Source organism: Pongo abelii, chromosome 20 (assembly GCF_028885655.2).
Source record: "Pongo abelii isolate AG06213 chromosome 20, NHGRI_mPonAbe1-v2.0_pri, whole genome shotgun sequence".
Taxonomy (NCBI): Eukaryota; Metazoa; Chordata; class Mammalia; order Primates; family Hominidae; genus Pongo; species Pongo abelii.
In genome coordinates this window covers 8486389-8501899 of record NC_072005.2, presented here as the reverse complement: position 1 = coordinate 8501899, position 15511 = coordinate 8486389, and the positions used below count along the sequence as shown (strand labels likewise).

Here is a 15511-nt window from a genome sequence, read left to right as displayed (position 1 = left end):
CTTGAGGTCAGGAGTTTGAGACCAGCCTGCCCAACATGGTGAAACCCCTTCTCTACTAAAGATACAAAAAGTAGCCAGGAGTGGTGGTGCGTGCCTGTAATCCCAGCTACTCAGGAGGTTGATGCAAGAGAATTGCCTGAACCCGGGAGGCAGAGGTTGCAGTGAGCCGAGATGGCACCATGGCACTCCAGCCTGGGCGACAGAGCACGACTCAGTCTCAAAAAAAAAAGAAGTGCTGGCAGGATCTGGAGACAGACTGGAGCCTCCCCACCTCCTTCCCTTCCTCCTCTGCCCTCTCCCGCCCCACCTCTAGCAGCCCCCACCCTGTGTGCTGACCGTGGAGCAGAAGCCACACTCACTTCCTGAAGGCAGCGGCCCCAGCTCGGGTCCCGCTCATCCCGTGGCTCATCACCTGCCTGCAGCCATGGTGAGTGCTGGGAGAGGCCTGTGCCTCACTGGCGGGGAAGCAAGGGACACAGATGTTCCTGGAAGGATAGGATCCACCTGTGGAGGGGCGGGGGGGGGAGGGGTGGCTGCAAAAGACATCTGGGAAACGGGAAGGGTCAGCAAAAAGGACCTGAGGTAGGAGGCCACCAGGCACACCCCAGGACAGCGCGGGCTCTTGGGGGTTCAGGCTCAGGTTGGGACTGCGAGGGGGACAGATGGGACTCCCCGGGGGGACAACTCCCATCTCCCCAGGTCAACATGAGCAGCCATGTGGGAACGGGCTGCTGGGGTGAGAGCAGTGCTTTCCTGCGGGGTGACAAAGTGGGTCATGGCCCTCCCCCGTCCAGTCACCCAAGTTGTGACCTGCTAACCCTGACTTATCTAGCCCTGTGGTCGCCCGGGAGCACTTCCTTCAAACCACTCGGGCCTTCGACAGGGGCACTTCAGGCCCCAGGTGGGAATCGCTGCCTTTCCAAGGAGCACTCCTGGTCTCTGGTCCTCTGGATGGGGAAAGTGAGGCACACGCAGGAGGCAAAGGCCACACGTTTCTGCCCTTTTCCTCCTCCAGTCTCCTTGACCACAGGTGAAAGGGGCGTTTGTAGGACTAAGGAGGCCTGGCCTACTTGTGAATCTGCCTACCTCTGTGGCGAGTGGTTGCAGGGCCAGCTAGGAGGGCAGCTGGGACAACTGGGTATGCAGGAGACGGCGCCTGTGCCCACGGTGTCCGCACCAATCCTCTCAGGCACTGTCAACTGTGAGCATTCCTGACCATCAGCCCGCATGTCAGAGACGGTGTGAGAGGGACCGCATGGCCGTCTCCAGGCATCTCTGTGTTTTCCTGATGGTCAGGCTGAGTACATGGCTGTCTTTGTGCTGCCTGAATATTGTTTATTTCAGCAAATATTTACTGAGCACCTACTATGTTCCAGGCCCTGGGAAGACAGCAATGAATGAGCCAAGTCTCTGCCTTGCAGAGGCTGAGGAACTGAGGGAAGTTGTGGTGTAGAGAGACAAAAAAAAAATCAAGACACATTAACAACAATGTAAAATAGTATGATACGTAGGGGTGGGTACGATGGAGAAACTCATGCATGCTGAATGCAGGGCAGTAGTGGGATGGGGTGATCCATTTAAAATAGGGTGATCTAGGCCAGGCGTGATGGCTCATGCACTTTGGGAGGCCGAGGTGGGTGGATCACTTGAGGTCAGGAGTTCGAAACCAGCCTGGCCAACATGGTAAAACCCCATCTCCATTAAAAATACAAAAAACATTAGCCGGGCGTCGTGGCACACACCTGTGATCCCAGCTACTCAGGAGGCTGAGGCAGGAGAATCGCTTGAACCCAGGAGGCGGAGGTTGCAGTGAGATTTCGCCACTGCACTCCAACCTAGGCGACAGAGTGAGACTCCATCTCAAAAAAAAGAAAGAAAGAAAAATAGGGTGGTCTAGGTTGGGCACGGTGGCTCACACCTGTAATCCCAGCACTTTGGGAGGCTGAGGCAGGTGGTGGAGGGTGGATCACCTGAGGTCAGGAGTTTGAGACCAACCTGGCCAACATGGTGAAACCCTGTCTCTAGTAAAAATACAAAAATTAGCCAGGCGTGGTTGCGAGTGCCTGTAATCCCAGCTACTTGGGAGGCTGAGTCACGAGACTCATTTGAACCTGGGAGGTGGAGATTGCAGTGAGCCGAGATCGCACCATTGCACTCCAGTCTGGGTGACAGAGCAAGACTCCATCTCAAAAAATAAAAATAAACAAATAGGGTGGCCTTGGACGGCCTCTTTAAATAAGAAAATATGAGAACAGAGGCTGGGAGGAGGAAGAGGAGAGACCCAGATGGTGCAGGGACACGTCCTGGGTCAGGGACAGGGCAGAGGCCCCGAGGTCAGAGGGAAGTGTTCAGGGTGCAGGGAGGAGAAGGTGGCTGGGTAGGGAGGCTGGTTCGCCCAGGCTTTTATGAGGCATTTAGCTTGAACTGTGGGGACATGAGGAAGCATTGCTAAGTTTTGAGCAGAGGGACACAAACAGACTCAGGGTTCAACAGGCTTCTCCCTCCAGCTGCCATGGGGGAAACTGACCAGGGAAGCGGGTAGGCAGCGGCCCAGGGAAGGGCTCATTAGAATAATCCAGACAATTGGTTGGGGGAGGGCAGACACTGCCTCCCACTACCTCCTGGGGTGACAGTGGTGAAGGCAGTGAGAAGTGGTTGGATTCCGGATGTGTTTTGAAATTAGCACAGAAGGGACTGGGGGCCTGGGCGTGGCGGTTCAAGCCTGTAATCCCAGCTACTGGGGAGGCCGAGGTCGGGGGATCATTGGAGCCCAGGAGTTGCAGGCTGCAGTGAGCTATGATTGCACCACTGCACTCCAGCCTGGGCAATGGAACGAGACTGGAGACATGCAGTGGGAGGGGTGAAAGAACGAGGGGGTCAAGGATGCTGGGGGGGTGGGGTACCACCCATGGGGGGAGGGCTGTGGGACTGGAGGCTGCGGGAGGGATGTCAGGAGTTCCAGTCCTGCTAGAGGAGGTTGGGTGTGGAATCAGCACTAAATGGAGAAGTAGGGAGGGGTGTGGGTCCCAGGATCCTAGGATCCATGGGGGCTCCTCGGAAAGAGAGCTGAGGGCCGATGGGGCCTGGGCGCAGGGGTGGTGGTTGTGGGCTGTGCCTGAGGGTCCCCAGGCCCTTCCTTCCATGCCCCTTCTGTGTGTTTGAGCCCCTGCCTCATTGGCTCTGCGTCTCCTAGGAGAGCCATCAGGACTTCCAGAGCATCAAAGCAAAGTTCCAGGCCTCTCAGCTGGAGCCCAGCGACCTGCCCAAAAAACCCCCGAAGCCTGAGTTCAGTAAACTCAAGAAGTTCTCCCAGCCTGAGCTAAGCGAGCACCCCAAGAAGGCCCCGCTGCCTGAGTTTGGTGCAGTGTCCTTGAAGCCCCCGCAGCCTCAGTTCACTGACCTCCCCAAGAAGCCCCCGCCGCCTGAGTTCACTGACCTCCCCAAAAAGCCCCTGCTGCCTCAGTTCACTGACCTCCCCAAGAAGCCCCCACCGCCTGAGGTCACTGACCTCCCCAAGAAGCCCCCACCGCCTGAGGTCACTGACCTCCCCAAGAAGCCCCCGCCGCCTGAGGTCACTGACCTCCCCAAGAAGCCCCCACCGCCTGAGGTCACTGACCTCCCCAAGAAGCCCCCGCCGCCTGAGGTCACTGACCTCCCCAAGAAGCCCTCCAAACTGGAGTTCAGTGACCTCTCCAAGAAGTTCCCACAGCTGGAGGCCACTCCATTTCCAAGGAAGCCCCTGCAGCCTGAGGTCGGTGAGGCCCCTTTGAAGGCCTCGCTGCCGGAGGAGCCTGGTGCGCCGGCCCGGAAACCCCTGCAGCCCGACGAACTCAGTCACCCCGCCAGACCCCGCTCCGAACCCAAATCCGGCGCATTCCCCAGGAAGCTCTGGCAACCCGAGGCCAGTGAGGCTACCCCGAAGTCCCCGCAGCCTGAGTTGAGTACCTTTCCCAAGAAGCCCGCGCAGCCTGAGTTCAACGTGTACCCCAAAAAGTCTCCGCAGCCTCAGGTTGGTGGCCTCCCTAAGAAGTCCGTGCCGCAGCCTGAGTTCAGCGAGGCCGCTCAGACTCCCCTCTGGAAGCCTCAGTCCAGCGAGCCGAAGCACGACTCCAGCGCCTTTCCCAAAAAGGCCTCCCAGCCTCCGCTGAGTGACTTTCCCAAGAAGCCTCCGCAGCCTGAGCTTGGGGACCTCACCAGGACCTCCTCAGAGCCCGAAGTCAGCGTGCTTCCCAAGAGGCCGCGGCCGGCCGAATTCAAAGCGCTCTCCAAGAAGCCCCCGCAGCCCGAGCTGGGCGGCCTCCCCAGGACCTCCTCAGAGCCCGAGTTCAACTCACTACCCAGGAAGCTGCTGCAGCCGGAGCGCCGCGGGCCACCCCGCAAGTTCTCACAGCCTGAGCCCAACGCTGTCCTCAAGAGACATCCGCAGCCTGAGTTCTTCGGTGATCTCCCTCGAAAGCCTCCACTCCCCAGCTCCGCTTCCGAGAGCTCACTGCCTGCGGCCGTGGCCGGCTCCAGCTCCCGGCACCCGCTCAGCCCTGGGTTTGGAGTCACTGGGACACCCCGCTGGAGGTCAGGAGGCCTTGTTCACAGTGGAGGGGCCAGGCCAGGCCTCAGACCCAGCCATCCACCCCGGCGGAGGCCTCTACCCCCTGCCAGCAGCCTGGGACCCCCTCCAGCCAAGCCCCCGCTGCCCCCGGGGCCCGTGGATATGCAGAGCTTTCGGAGACCTTCTGCAGCATCCATAGGTGGGTGAGAGCGGGCGGCACCGGCAGGAGCGGGGGCTGAGGTAGGTCCCAGGCAGTGCCGGCTTCCCTGCCGCACTCTCTACCCCACAGATCTACGGAGGACCCGCTCGGCCGCTGGGCTCCACTTCCAGGACCGACAGCCTGAAGACATCCCGCAGTGAGTGTGGGGAGGAAGCGGAGGTGGGTGCAGATCGTGGGGCTCAAAGAGGCCTCATCTCGGCCTGGAGCTCCCAGAACTTCGGGAGGCTGAAGTGGGCGGATCTCCTGAAGTCAGGAGTTCGACAACAGCCTGGCCAACGTGGTGAAACCCCGCCTACTAAAAATACAAAAATTAGCCCGGTGTTGTGGGGGGCACCTGTAATCCCAGCTACTTGGGAGGCTGAGGCAGGAGAATCGCTTGAACCCGGGAGGTGGAGGCTGCAGTGAGCCCGAGATCATGCCCCTGCATTCCAGCCTGGGCAACAGAGCAAAACTCCGTCTCAAAAAAAAAAAAAAAAAAAAAAAAAAGAGGCCTCATCTCTGGTATCCCCGCAGGGTCCCAGATGAGATCTACGAGCTGTATGACGACGTGGAACCCAGAGAGGACTCCAGCCCCAGCCCCAAGGGCAGAGGTTTGTTGGTGGCCTGCCCGAGTCCCTGCAAAACATTCGGGGCAAGGCCATTTTCTGCCATGCTCGTGGTGTAAGAGCAAGTAACATTTTAGGACCTGCTGGCTCCTGCTGGGTGGAACTACATAAGGGGAGCCCAGAGGCGAAGGACCAGTGAGAAGGCTGTTGTAGGCAGAGGTGTGGCCCAGGTTGGCAGCAGGAGATGTGGGAGCAGTTGGCGAATTCAGTAATCAAAAGCAAGCATCAGGCCGAGTGTGGTGGCTCATGCCTGTAATCCCAGAGCTTTGGGAGCCCAAGGCAGGAGGATCGTTTGAGCCAATCCCAGGGCTTTGTGAGGCCAAGGCAGGAGGATCCCATAAGCCCAAGATTCCAGACCAGTCTGGGCCACAGAGCAAGACCTCATCTCTCCAAAAAAACTTAAAAATCAGCCAGGCGTGACAAGCATCTGTAGTCCCAGCTATTTGGGATGCTGAGACAAGAGGATTGCTTGAGTCCAGGAGGTCGAGACTGCAGTGAGGCTGTGACTGCACCACTGTACTCCAGCCTGGGCAGCAGACACCCTGTCTCCAAAAAAAAAAAAAAGCAGGACTTGGTGGTATATAAAGCAGGGAAGTTTCAAGCCTAGCACCCAAGGGTATGACAGAGCCGCCCCTGGGTTGACGACAAGATGTTAGGTTCCATTCATCCATCCATCCATCCATTTATTTATTTATTTTTTGAGACGGAGTCTCGCTCTGTCACCCAGGCTGGAGTGCAGTGGAGCAATCTCAGCTCACTGCAAGCTCCGCCTTCCGGGTTCACGCCATTCTCCTGCCTCAGCCTCCCAAGTAGCTGGGACTACAGGCGCCCGCCCCCGCACCCACCTAATTTTTTGTATTTTTAGTAGAGACGGGGTTTCACCGTGTTCTCCATCTCCTGACCTCATGATCCACCCGCCTTGGCTTCCCAAAGTGCTGGGATTACAGGCGTGAGCCACCACGCCTGGCCCTTATTTATTTGTTTATTTATTTATTTTATTTATGTATTCGTTTGTTTTTTTGTTTGAGATGGAGGCGCACTCTGTCACCCAGACTGGAGTGCAGTGCCGCGATCCTGGCTAACTGCAACCTCCGCCTTCCGTGTTCAAGCGATTCTCCTCTGGAGTAGCTGAGATTACAGGCACGCACCACCAAGCCCAGCTAATTTTTGTATTTTTAGTAGATATGGAGTTTCACCATGTTGGCTAGGTTGGTCTCAAGCTCCTGACCTCAAACAATCCGCCCACCTTAGCCTCCACAAGTGCTGGGATTACAGTCATGAGCCCCGCCTTATATTTTTATTTTTTATTTTTTTCGCTCTGTTATCGCCCAGGCTGGAGTGTAGTGGTGCCATCTCGGCTCACTGCAACCTCTGCCTCTTGGATTCAAGTGATTCTCCTGCCTCAGCCTCCCAAGCAGCTGGGATTACAGGCGCCCACCACCACACCTAGTTAATTTTTGTATTTTTAATAAAGCCGGGGTTTCACTACATTGGCCAGGCTGGCCTTGAACTCCTGACCTCGTGGTCTGCCCACCTCAGCCTACCAAAGTGCTGGGATTTCAGGCGTGAGCCACCGCGCCCGGCCTGATTTACTTAAACCTGTTGTGTTCAAGGTAGCTGAGGGGATGTTCAGGCAGAACTTGGGCCTGAAACTCAGGGGGAGGTGTGGCCTACAGGCAGGTGTGGCAGTGGCAGGGTAGGGAGGCTGCCAAAGGTTTCTTAGAAGTTTGTGCTGGGTGAATAGGGAGCAGGCCCACACCTCCTGCCCAGCTCCAAAGTTAATGCCTTCGTGAAAACACAAGCAGCTTCCAGGCAAGCACCTTGCGGGCATGTCCCTAAATCTGTACCCTCCACTCCCAAATCGCCACAAGGCAGCAAGGCAATGCATCCCCATTTTACAGATGCACAAGGCTGGCCGGGCGTGGCAGCTCACGCCTGTAATCCCAGCAGTTTGGGAGGTCCGGCGGGTGGATCACTTGAGGTCAGGAGTTCCAGACCAGCCTGGCCTGCATGGCAAAAACCCGTCTCTACTGAAAATAAAAAAATTAGCTGGGGCCGGGCGTGGTGGCTCATGCCTGTAATCCCAGCACTTTGGGAGGCCGAGGCGGGTGGATCACCTGAGGTCAGGAGTTCGAGACCAGCCTGAACAACATGGAGAAACCCCATCTCTATTAAAAATACAAAAAGTCGCCGGGTGTGGTGGTGCGTGCCTGTAGTCCCAGCTACTAGAGAAGCTGAAGCAGGAGAATCGCATGAACCCGGGAAGGAAGGGTTGCAGTGAGCCAAAATCACGCCATTGGACTCCAGCTTGGGCGACAGAGTGAGACTCAATCTCAAAAAAAAAAAAAATGAGTCGGGCATGGTGGCACGCACCTGTAATCCCAGCTATTCGGGAGGCTGAGGTGGGATAATTCCTTGAACCCAGGAGGCGGAGGTTGCAGTGAGCCGACATGCGCCACTGCACTCCAGCCTGGGTGACAGAGTGAGACTCTGTGTCTGTCTCAATTGAAAAAAAAAAAAAAAAAAAAAAGTCCGGGCACAGTGGCTCACGCCTATAATCCCAGCACTTTGGAAGGCCGAGGAGGGCAGATTGCCTGAGGTCAAGAGTTCAAGACCAGCCTGGCCAACATAGTGAAACCCCGTCTCTACTAAAAATACAAAAAAATTAGCTGGGCGTGGTAGCAGGCGCCTGTAATCCCAGCTACTTGGGAGGCTGAGGCAGGAGAATAACTTGAACCTGGGAGGCAGAGGTTGCAGTAAGCTGAGATCCTGCCATTGCACTCCAGCCTGGGCGACAGAGTGAGACTCCATCTCAAAAAACAAAAAAAAAAAGAAAAAAAAAAATAGGCACGCAAGGTTGAGGCTCTGGGACGGGGCTTGCCCTGGCTTGCACAGCTGGTCCACGAGCTGGATCTGTGGCAGGGCTTTCAGCAGGAGCCTGAGCTTGAGCTTCTGAGGTGCTCCTGCTCTCCCTGACAGCCTCAGAGGGCCTGGGGCAGAGAGGCCCCCTCTGCTTCTCCTGGGCTTTCTCCCTGAGCTGCTTGCAACACCTCCCTGTGAGCACACAGCTTCCTGCTGGGGCCCCTCCTGCTTCCGCTCTAGGGGAGGCTCTGTGGCTTGGGTCTGGGGGCCACCCTTGGGGATGCAGATGGCCAGGAGTGGGGCTGCTGAGAGCCTGGGCTAGTGACAGCCTGCCTCCACTCACTCCCAGAAGCCCTGCTGGAATCCCCCACCTCTTCCGAGGCGAGGAGCATCTCCCTCTCCTCAAACTTCATACAGTCCCCACCCTTAGCCCATTGTTCCTGTCACCAAATAACCTTCTCCCCCTTCCTTGCCAGTCATTTGAGGTTCTGATATGAAAAAAGAAAAAAGGGGCCGGGCGCGGTGGCTCACGCCTATAATCCCAGCACTTTGGGAGGCTGAGGCAGGCAGATCAGTTGAGGTTGGGAGTTCGAGACCAGCCTGGCCAACATGGTGAAACCCTGTCTCTACTAAAAATACAAAAATTAGTTGGACGTGGTGTTGCACGCCTGTAGTCCCAGCTTCTGGGGAGGCTGAGGTGGGAGGATCGCTTGAACCCAGGAGATGGAGGCTGCAATGAGCCGAGATTGCACTTCTGCACTCCAGCCTGGGCAACAGAATGAGACCCTGTCTCAAGAAAAAAGAAAAAAAAAAGGTCCCACTTCTCTGGATCTCCCGCTTCTCAGGAGTGGCATGGGCTTTTCACCATGGGTGCAGCTTCTCAAACGCAGCTTAGGTCTCTTGGGGCCAGGACTCTGGACTCCCCTCTCCCACTGTCTGCCTTACTTGGAGCAGTGGCAGCTCCACTGCAGAGGTTCCTGGAAGGCAGGGGGCTCCTCTGTGGGTGGGGAGAGCCCAGCCTTTCCCAGGATCTGAGCCAGCCATGCGGGGAATGCGGGCAGAGGCCTGCTCAGGGTCAGCTGTGGATGAACTGGGGCTGCCTGCATGGCGGTGCCGAGAGGTGCTCTGATGTGGCAGGTTTGCAGGGACCCTGGAGTGCCGACGTCAGTTTCGCTCCTGGTGGAGTGACTGCTCATAGCCAGGGAAGCCTCTGAGAGGCAGGAGCAGCTGGAGGGGTTGTGTGTTCTGGATGACACTGTGGATGGCCACGCCTGGTATCTGGCGGGCACAATCCAGGTGCTGCTCCTTGGGCTGCTTGGAGGGACTACAGGCCTGAAATGTCCGGCGGGATGCTTTGAGCCATTCGGAAAGGACATGCTGGGGCTCTGGGTTCTGGATCTTTCACTCACCCGGGTTCCTGGAGCTCCCGCCTGAAGCCAATTCCTTGGCCAGCAGGGCTCTGACTTGGGAGCCTGGTCATTTGCCAGGAAGTGGCACAGGGAGGCTGGCACCATGGGAGACCCCTCAGTCCAGAGTCTCATCATCAGTCACCAGTCCAGGACGCTTACCCCAGCAGCATCTTTTACAAATTATTTTTATTTACTATTTTGAGACAGGGTCCTGGTCTGTCACCCAGGCTGTAGTGCAGCGGTGCCATCTTGCCTCATTGCAACCTCCGGCTCCCGGGTTCCAGTGATTCTCCTGCCTCAGCCTCTCGAGTAGCTGGGATTACGGGCGCCCACCACCACACCCATCTAATTTTCGTATTTTTAGTAGAGACTGAGTTTCACCATGTTGGCCAGGCTGCTGTCAAACTCCTGACCTCAAGTGATCCACCCGTCTTGGCCTCCCAAAGGCTGGGATTACAGGCATAAGCCACCGCGCCCAGCCACAATATTTTACTGTCAACTATCATTGCCCTACTGTGCAATGGAACACCCAATTTCTTCTTCCTAACTGTAACTTTGTACCCATCCTCTCCTCATCCTCCCTTCTGCCTTAGTTTTTCACCCAAATCTCATTACAGTAGAACTCTAGAACCCACCGGACGCGGTGGCTCAGGCCTGTAATCCCAGCACTTTGGGAGGCCAAGGCAGGGACATCACCTGAGGTCAGGAGTTAGAGACCAGCCTGGCCAACATGACGAAACCTCATCTCTACTAAAAATACAAAAATCAGCTGGGTGTTGCAGTGGGTGCTTATCATCCCAGCTACTCAGGATGCTGAGGCAGGAGAATCGCTTGAACCCAGGAGGCAGAGGTTGCAGCGAGCTGAGATCATGCCATTGCACGCCAGCCTGGGCAACAAGAATGAAACTCTGTTTCAAAAAACAAAACAAAACAAAAACGGCTAGGCACGGTGGCTCATGCCTATAATCCCAGCACTTTGGGAGGCTGAGGCAGGTGGATCACCTGAGGTCAGGAGTTTGAGACCAGCCTGGCCAACATGGTGAAACCCTGTCTCTACTAAAAATACAAAAAATTAGCCGGGTGTGGTGGCATGTGCCTGTAATCCCACCTACTTGGGAGGTTGAGGGAGGAGAATCACTTGAACTCAGGAGGTGGAGGTTGCAGTGAGCTGAGATCGCGCCATTGCACACTCTAGCCTGGGCAACAAGAGCAAAACTCTGTCTCAAAAAATAAAAAAGAACCCTAGACCCAACTTGCTCTAGAAGACAGAAGTGAAATGGCCTCGAAGCCTACAGATAAATCCTGCCTCTACCATTTACAAGCTGGGTGACCTTGGGCAGCTTGCTTGACCTCTCTTAGCCTTTATTTCCTCGTGGACAAGTTGGGCATGACAGTGGCGTCTACTGGCATGAACAAGGTTGCTGAGAGGGCTGCCATGAGGGGTGTGGCCCAGCAGTTCCCACCATGCTGAGCCCGTGGCAAGAGTTAAGGGAATGGAAGGCAATCCAGAAGAACTCATGACCCCTGAGAAAGGCTTGCGGAAGAAGGTGCGCAGGGAGAGGTTTGGGAGGGGACCTGGTGGGATTTGGGGAGTCCTCAGAACTGACACAGGGAGGCCTCACTCAAGATCCAGCCACCGGCCAGGCGCAGTGGCTCACGCCTGTAATCCCAGCACTTCAGGAGGCCAAGGCGAGTGGATAGCCTGAGGTCAGGAATTCAAGACCAGCCTGGCCCACATGGTGAAACCTGTCTGTATTAAAAATACAAAAATCAACCAGGTGTGGTGATGGGCACCTGTAGTCCCAGCTACTCGGGAGGCTGAGGTCCAGGTAGGAGAATCGCTTGAACCCAGGAGGCGGAGGTTGCAGTGAGCCGAGACTGTGCCATTGCACTCCAGCCTAAGTGACAGAGCAAGACTCCATCTCAAAACAAAAACACAAAAACAAACAAAAAACAGCTACCAGGGTAAAGGCTGAGCTGGCGGGCCCTGCCTTGACTCGGAGTCCTGACTGTCCCCAGATGAAGCGCCCTCGGTTCAGCAAGCCGCCAGGAGGCCACCACAAGACCCAGCGCTCAGGTGCCATGGGCAGAGGGGGTGGGTGGACGGGGGGCGAGCTCCAGGAACCCCCAGAGGAGCACACCTTGCTCATGAGCACACAATTCCTTGGTGGGGGGTATCAGGAAGGAAAAGGATCCCCAGCCACAGCAGTTGCCACCCATGGACCCAAAGTTACTGAAGCAGCTGAGGAAGGCAGAGAAGGCCGAGAGGGAGTTCCGGAAGAAGTTCAAGGTGAGGCCTCCGAGCTAAGCAGGTGTCCTGGCAGGGCAGAGACCAGGGTCCCACCGATCCCAGGCTCAGAAAGAAGACAGGGGCCCAAGGGCGGCAGCACTAGCAGAGGCCCTAACATCTCGCGCCCCAGTTTGAAGGGGAGATCGTGGTTCACACGAAGATGATGATCGACCCCAATGCTAAGACGCGTCGCGGGGGCGGCAAGCACCTTGGGATCCGGCGCGGGGAGATCCTGGAGGTGATCGAGTTCACCAGCAACGAGGAGATGCTGTGCCGGGACCCCAAGGGCAAATGTGAGTGTGCCCGGCCCCGCAGCCCCGGGAGGCCCCCGCCGCCACCCTGGGCCTCAGAACCCACCATACCCACTCTCTCCGCAGATGGCTACGTGCCCAGAACAGCGCTCCTGCCCCTGTGAGTGCCAGCCCCGACCGTGGTGGGGGAATGCGGGGTGTGTGGTGCAGGGTGGGGGGAATGGGCCACAGTGCCCCTTGCTGACCCAATTGTGCTCTGCCAGGGAGACGGAGGTGTACGATGATGTCGACTTCTGTGGTACGTGGACACTCTGGGAGGGCTGGAGGGACCCTGGCGATTCCCCGGGGGAGCTGCTCACTATTGGGCTTCTGGGGAGAGGGGTCCATGGAAGTCACGCTTCCTCGGCAGACCCCCTGGAAAACCAACCACTCCCCCTGGGACGGTAAGACCGGTAGGCGTGGGGCCAGGACAGCCAGCCAGCCCAGCGCCCGCTTACCCAGGAGCCCTGGATCCCGGCACGGGAGAGTCACGGAGCTGCCCGGGCTTGTACCTGGCCACATAAAGCCCCAGTTTAAAGCAGTCCCTGCTTCTTGTCTTTTCTTTCCCTCCTGATTGGCACACAATGGTGCAAAGGCACGGGAACCCCCTGACTAAACACAAAAGGGGGTGTGTCTGGGGTCACCCTGCCATGGTCTCACCCCTCAGGGATAAAAACCAGGGGGGAGAAAAGGGTGGCAAGAAGCTGGTGAGCAAGGGGGGCTCTGGGTGATCAGAACCCCATGTGCTGCCAGCCAGGCAGCCGGGCAGGACGTGCCCCTCCACAGCCAACAGAACAGCAGCAGCCAGGCCTCCTTGCCAGGTACGCACACCTGCTTGGCCTGAGTGGATCCTGAGGGCACTTCACTGGGGGAAGGGGTGGGGCCTGTACCCAATTCTGACAGAGCCCAGGTATCAATCAGACTTGGTCTGAGCCTCTGGCAGGACTGAACACGCATGGAAGGTGGCACACAGTTTGGTCTGTTTCAGCAGGAAAAAAAAAAGCCAGAGAACAAGCCTGACTCAGGCAGGGTCTGTGCCCCACGGCATTAACCTCCCAACAGGGAGACAGGATGGCTTTTGGGAGGCCTTTTTTTTTTTTTTTTTTTTTTTTTTGAGACAGTCTCGCTCTGTTGCCCAGGCTGGAGTGCAGTGGCATGATCTCGCTCACTGCAACCTCTGCCTCCTGGGTTCAAGCGATTCTCCTGCCTCAGCCTCCTGAGTAGCTGGGATTACAGCCATGAACCACCGCACCTGGCCTCAGAAGGCTCTAAACAGCCAAACGCTCCATTATCAGCCTGAGGATTACAGCCCACAGGAAGGCAGTTTCCAGGGAAGAGTCTCCCCCCATCTGTGGGCAGGCACCCACCCCTGGGGCCTCCGACAAGCAAGAGAGGGGATGAGATCCCTGCTCCTTGGACTGGAAGCTCGAGTGACCCCAGCTCCCCACACCTCGGGTGGTTGCCCACACAGCACACACAAGCAGGCCGTTTTCAGGAACCGGTATTTATTATCAAAGTCATATTCGATGTCAACAAGATGCCACAACTACAAAAAAAATTGCGCACATTGCAATCTCAATGCAAACAGTCAAATGGAACCCCAGTCATTAAAAAAGTAATTCAAATTACCCCAAAAAGCAACTGAATTTTTTAAACATCTTTATACATCCAGCCAACAAATTAAAATGGTTAACAAGAAAAAATACAAATTCAGAGGTCTCGTATCGATGTTTAAAAAAGGCAACTGCTTAAGCGTTTCTATCAATTCGAACGTCAATCTCTCGGCCACTCAGCTTCATGCCATTCATCATCCGGCAGGCTCTCTCGGCCACCTCTGGTGACTCAAACTTAACCACACCACACCCCTTGGACTTCCCGTTCTCCATCTTGATGTCGGCATACAGCACGTGGCCTGGGACAGGGAGGGAAGAAGAGACCACACTCAGTCCCGATTTTGTTAGATTTTGGTGGACAGATTCAAAAAGGAGAGGCCCTGACGCCTAGAGCACAAAGGCTCAGAATACAATGGCGAGAACCAATGACTACGGCCCCTCGGCCATACTGCCATTCTTCTGCTAACACAGCCTGCCCCTGCCCCATGAAAAGCCTTCCTGGTGGATTCAATGCACGCCTTTACGCTTCAGAAAGTTCAAAAAAGGCGGCGCCATGTAAAGCCAGCTTTATAGGCAGAAAGTTGCCCATATATTTTACAAAGTCTTCATTTTTGATATGCCACCGGCCCTGGTTACAAAGCCATCCACAATCCAATGGACACGTCTATACTGTCCAAATGAAAGCCAAGCAGGTTTCACTTATTCATTTGAGTACCCATTAAGCATCCAGATATGTGTCAACGCTGTGGACACAGCCCTAGAGGACACAGGCTCTACTCCAGGAGTACCAAAGGTGCTAGGGCCACAATGCCAGAGGCAGGAACTCAGTGTCTAAGAGAGGGCCCAGGGCAGGTAGGGTGGAGGGGTCCTCAGGGGCAAGTTCTGAGTGAGCTTACACAGAAATTCACCAGAAAGACTTGCCAGTAATGGCTCACACGAGAGTACTGTGGGACACGTGCAGCACTTGCCGCTCAGGTTCTGGTACAGAAGGGAGATGGAGGAGGATGGGACCAGGTCTTCAAAGGGCTTGTGAGTCTGGACTTCCTCTTGAAGGCACAGGGCCCCTCCAGGCATTGCAAAAGTGGTGATTGGGGGTGCTGTGATCCCACTGGCCTTTTCAGAATATCTAGCTACAACGTGGAAACTCAGGAGTGGGGAAAGAGGTGAAGAACGGAGCAAAGAGGCAGATCATGACTCAACGGCTTGCCCCAAGAACCATGGAGAAGCAGCAACGGTGGTGAAATCGGAGCCACTGCTGAAACAGGAAGCGGGAGGACAGTGCGGAAGCAGCTGCCTAGACCGCTAGCTCAGGCCCCTCTAGCTAAGAAGAACAGAGGTGGTGCATGAGGGGTGGGGGCTCACCCTGGAGGGCAGGGAAGGAAGACAACTTGCTTTCAGCCACAGAGGGAGCCCTCCAGAAGAGTTGCCCGATGTGCCAGGAAACCACAAGACCTTAGCCTCACCCTCACAGGAGCTGCTGTGTGCCCAGAGCCTGAGCCTGCACCGCCTCCCCATGGCACCTGCTGGGCTAAGTGTTCTCTCCGAGGCCCCACACCAGCTGTGCTGAGGGGAAAGCGACCTCGTCTGGGATGTATTTATTTAGCCTTGCCACCTAGAAGCCAGGTGACCTCAGAAGGAAGACTCTGCCCGACTCATCTGAAATGGGGACACTACTA

The 15511-nt window shown here is 56.3% G+C and overlaps 2 protein-coding genes across 11 annotated transcripts in view; one reads left to right on the top strand and one right to left on the bottom strand.

Annotated features, from left to right (window-relative positions):
• Positions 1-299: 299 nt before the first annotated feature.
• On the top strand, positions 300-12763 carry PRAM1 (PML-RARA regulated adaptor molecule 1). 4 transcript variants are annotated; one of them, XM_024236910.3, is made up of 10 exons: positions 300-427; positions 3194-4745; positions 4836-4902; positions 5280-5356; positions 11662-11719; positions 11824-11932; positions 12063-12225; positions 12310-12343; positions 12447-12481; positions 12593-12763. In XM_024236910.3, the coding sequence occupies exons 1-10, from the start codon at positions 425-427 to the stop codon at positions 12628-12630; spliced, it is 2136 nt and encodes a 711-aa protein (XP_024092678.3). In that variant the 5' UTR covers positions 300-424; the 3' UTR covers positions 12631-12763. The 4 variants fall into 4 exon arrangements, with proteins under 4 accessions (XP_024092678.3, XP_054394591.2, XP_054394593.2 ...); XM_054538616.2 differs by having other exon boundaries at positions 12447-12763; XM_054538618.2 differs by having other exon boundaries at positions 12063-12343.
• A 947-nt stretch (positions 12764-13710) lies between these two features.
• HNRNPM (heterogeneous nuclear ribonucleoprotein M) overlaps positions 13711-15511 on the bottom strand; it is a 42173-nt gene continuing 40372 nt past the window's right edge. For all 7 annotated transcript variants that reach the window (XM_009252719.3, XM_002828589.5, XM_054538621.2 and 4 more), the window contains one exon: positions 13711-14134. In XM_009252719.3, the coding sequence (XP_009250994.1) occupies positions 13971-14134 (164 nt within the window). In that variant the 3' untranslated portion in view covers positions 13711-13970. The remainder of the gene's footprint in view (positions 14135-15511) is intronic.